Source organism: Coffea eugenioides, chromosome 6, assembly GCF_003713205.1.
Source record: "Coffea eugenioides isolate CCC68of chromosome 6, Ceug_1.0, whole genome shotgun sequence".
NCBI lineage: Eukaryota > Viridiplantae > Streptophyta > Magnoliopsida > Gentianales > Rubiaceae > Coffea > Coffea eugenioides.
The window spans coordinates 1,550,866-1,555,027 of NC_040040.1; the positions used below are offsets into that span (position 1 = coordinate 1,550,866).

The following is a 4,162-nucleotide window of genomic DNA, read 5'->3' on the forward strand; positions in this document are numbered from 1 at the left end:
CTCGCAGGACAGCTCCATCCATCATGCCAAGCTTTATCCAGAGACGCACGACTGAATGCCACTCCCATTATTTATCAGCTTGAACTCATTTAATTTTGTTTTGCCTAATCATATCTTTTTGTCTTCGGTAGGAGCCTGATCATATCAAATTACCTAGTCCTTTCCAGTGTTTTGAAAACCGGACCGGACCGGCCGGTTCGACCGGTTGAACCGCGAACCGGCCATGGCTCCGGTCCGGTTCAATGCCAGGTTTGACTTTGTCAAGAAACCGGTCAAAAACCGGTCGGACCGCGAAACCGCTGAACCGGATGTGAACCGGTTATTTCCGGTTTTTGAGTTTTCCTTTTTTTTTTTTTTGCAAAATGTAGTTATCAAGATTCGAACTCAAGACCTTTGTAATAGAAGACCAATGTAGTAACCGTTGCACTATCACATCTTATTAGTTTTTTTTGATAACTTATTTATATAAAACAAACACTCATATTTCTTTTGTTCCATTTTTTTTTATAAAATATCATCCTTTCATGACTCTTTCTTTTTAATCTTCAACACACACACACACACACACTCTCTCTCTATCATCTTTTCTTTTGCCACTCATTTTTTTAATCAAACCTCTTTATTTTTTATTTATTGATGTTTTCTTCCATATTTTAATTTTGTTTTTGTCCATTAAATTTAAAAAAGTTAAAAAAGAATTATTTTTCTTTAACCCAATTTATTTAATATCACAACCACTCACTTTTATCTCATTTTTTGTTTCTTATCAAATTTGCATTTCTATTTTCAATTCTCTTGATTTTCTTCGAACTCCAAACTTCCTTTTTTAAATTGTAAATTTAAATTCCAAAATGTAAATTAAAATTTAAGTTCACAATGTCTAAATTTTCATGGACGTGAATTTTGTATAATTTCAAATATTGTGATATTTTTGGATTATATTTAAGATTTTTTTGGTAGATATAATTGAAATTGAGATGAAATTTATTTGTTTTAACTTATAATTTAAAAAATTTATTTTTAAAAATCCAAATTATTCAAAAATAGTAAACTTTTCATCATATAAAGTATTAAATTATCCATTACATGTCTTATTTTGTACACATATATATTTATATAAATTATTTTTTAAAAAATTCATTGAACCGAGGTTGAACCGGTCCGACCGGTTGAATCTCGACCCTTTCACTTCACCGGTTCGATTAACGGTCCGGTTTTTAAAACATTGGTCCTTTCTCATTAGTCGATTCCCATCATCTTTTGCCATGGCCTTACCTCTTTCCTTGCGCAGGTATCACTTGCCCCCCTCTATCAGGTTCTTCCAAATGGGTGACTTAACCAACTGATTTCTGAAAATGCCTGGTGTTTTACGCGCATTTTCAGAACTGAGCATTTGCATAGCAGTTAAACTATTGTCTCCTAAACGATTTCCAATTTTTAGAACTTCGCAATGGTCTTTGTTCCTTGTATTGTTATATGAAATTAGGCACCTCATTCACTAATACAAGAACGGTAGCTGATATCGAACTAAACTCCCGCAATCCAACGTCAGGAGGTGCTGCATTTCCAAACTGCAGCTTTATTAGATGAAAGATGAAATTCCACGCACAATACAGAAGCTAAATGCTTAAATGACTCTCAAGACGGAAGCTTTCTTGTCATACAGCCTCCAAGTAAAAAACTAATTAACAGCCCTTTACTTATTATCCACATAAGGATACCCTGGTGCTTTCTGATATTCATGGCAACGTCAAGGACATTCGAAACTGCCACAGCACGAACGAATGATACAAGGCATCAGAATGAACACCATTGCTGATAGTCATGGGGATTTCAATCCTCACCATCCCTGTCCTCGTTGATTTCTTCCAAAATCACCACAAGGGCAACTATGAAGGCATAGTCAACGTTGGGATACACAGTCACTGCAAAAGTATCTTTTCCGAGTACTACACTCTGGACACTGTGTTTCTTGTGCATCTGAAACATAACATTAAGCAGGAGTTGATTCACGATCAAATCCCAAGTCTCAAATAAATACTAGAAACATTCCGTTATACAGGTGCAGAAGAAGCATGTCACTCCAGCAGCTAGGAAAAGCTTTACATCGTGTACCTGAGCAACAATGGTAGAAGAATCTCCAGCATAGACAGTGCACGACCGTTCAAACCAGCTGCCTTCAATTTTAAAGTCACAAACATCTTCTTTTGTATTAGAAGCCAAGAATACATCTAGCTTGGTTTTGAATTGAATGAGTGAAGACTTCTTGACACTGAAAAGTAGGTTTTTATCATCAGAAGCATCTCCTCTGAATACTTTCCATCGCCTATGTGCAGTCAGTATCTGAAAACGAGCAGAAAAGGATACAGAGTCGTACAAATCTTCAATAGTGGTCGAGATGGATCTGTGCTCAATCCCAACGCTACAAATGATTAACAATCAATCATGACCAGATCCTATATCGGCCTGAGCAGTTGTGCACACATCTTTGAAAGTAATCATACAGTACTGACCAACATTCTTAGACACGTTTACAGGGTACAGCACTACGAATTTGATGAGAACACCACTTCCAGAGTTTCAGGTGTAATTAGGTAGAGATCTTGACCCGTTGAACTGGTGAAAAACAACACTGACGGGAAAAACTAATGGCAGAATGTGTTTAAAAGTAGGGTTGAAAACAAAAAAATTCCATGTGGTATACCTAATACACAGAAAAACCCCATGATTTCAAAACATACAAAACCACATCTCATATTTTGAACTAAATTGTAAACTAACAAAATTCGTTAAATTTAACGAAAATGATGGTCTCAGCCGTTAACCTTACCAGATTCCGTTAAGTGTACCGTTAAATTTACCGAATTCTGTTGAATTTTTCGTTAAATTTACCGGATCTCGTTAAGTTTAACGAATTCTGTTAGTTTATAATTTAGTTCAAAACATGAGATATCGTTTTATATATTTTGAAACTACCGGGCTTTTCTTTGTATTAGGTACGGGGTTTTTTTGTTTTTAACCCTTAAAACTAAGCACAGATGGAAAACAAGTTCATCGACAAGTTACTCAAACTTAAAAATCACAAAAAAAAAAGGAGAAAGGAAGAGATGTATTCCAGCAGTACAGCACTAACCCAAATGGAAAACAAGGTATCACAGACAATTCGGAATAAAACAATTCAAGACACCGAAAAGTTGCTTCGAATTTAATTACTTCAAGACGAGGAGTTCCCGATGTCCCAGAAAGAACAGTATAGAGAACGGATAACTGGTCTTTGGGAGATCAATATTTCCTTTCTTTACAAAAAATAAAAAATTTCTTACTGGTGGTTTTCCCGGAGCTGATCATAAATTTGACACGAGGGAAGTAAATATGGGGAGAAAATAAAGAAGTAAATTTGACACAACAAGAGATATTGCGAGTACTACTGGACGAGAGTGGTGGTGTACCTTTTGCTGAAAAGTAAGCAAAGGGTTGCCGGCAGCGTCGAGCAAGATGCGGCGATCGCGCAAACTGAAGAGTTTGCCCTTGACCCTGAACATTATGTTGCCATTAACGTCGGTGACTCCGAAGTTGCCTTCCGACAGGGTGAGGAGCTTCCTGACAATAACCAGATCAACAGGGTAGGGAGCACAGAATTGTGGGCCCACCACGGCCAAGGGATTAACAACGGGAGGAGGATAGGCGGCGGCGGCGGCGGCACCATAGGCTGCTGGATTTGGAAACGCGGGTGCTCCTCCTGCTCCTCCTCCATAGCTTGTCTCAGCCATTTTCAAATTGATCCGACTCCGTAACGATGGTTGACTGGTTGAATTGAATTTGGGGCAAGCGTGTTAGCGTGCTCCGGGCGGGCGGTGGACAGTGGTTGACGTAAACTGAAATATTTATTACATAGTGGATGTTAAAGAAGTGATAAATATCAGTCGGTTTTGATTTTCAACGAATATTTTTCTTATCTTATTTTTTATGGATGGAATAATTTCAAAAACCTCCCCTGAGGTTTTGACAATTTTACTAAGCTCCCTTGACGTTTGAAAAATTACATATACCTCCCTTATCATTTAAAATGACAATACTACCCTTAAATATTTTAATAAAATTCCCTTGTTTGGTATGCTTATATTTAGAATGATTTTTAAATTATTTTTTCATTATTTTTCCT

The 4,162-nt window shown here is 36.9% G+C and overlaps 1 protein-coding gene across 1 annotated transcript; it reads right to left on the reverse strand.

Moving 5' to 3' along the window:
* Positions 1-1,517: 1,517 nt before the first annotated feature.
* LOC113774721 (protein LURP-one-related 10) lies at positions 1,518-3,889 on the reverse strand. The gene is made up of 3 exons (XM_027319327.1): positions 3,450-3,889; positions 2,116-2,343; positions 1,518-1,980 (listed from the first exon to the last, which is right to left on the reverse strand). Exons 1-3 carry the CDS (start codon positions 3,768-3,770, stop codon positions 1,834-1,836), a joined length of 696 nt encoding a protein of 231 aa, XP_027175128.1. The 5' UTR covers positions 3,771-3,889; the 3' UTR covers positions 1,518-1,833.
* Positions 3,890-4,162: the final 273 nt, after the last annotated feature.

Bases quoted from the DNA above. Each gene is read 5' to 3' on its own strand.
- LOC113774721 (XM_027319327.1), bottom strand. From the start codon at position 3,770: ATGGCTGAGACAAGCTATGGAGGAGGAGCAGGAGGAGCACCCGCGTTT. The intron at 2,344-3,449 runs GTACACCACCAC...GCTCGTTTTCAG, and splicing joins TGCTTACTTTTCAGCAAAAG to ATACTGACTGCACATAGGCG. The intron at 1,981-2,115 runs GTACACGATGTA...GTTATGTTTCAG, and splicing joins CTTCTACCATTGTTGCTCAG to ATGCACAAGAAACACAGTGT.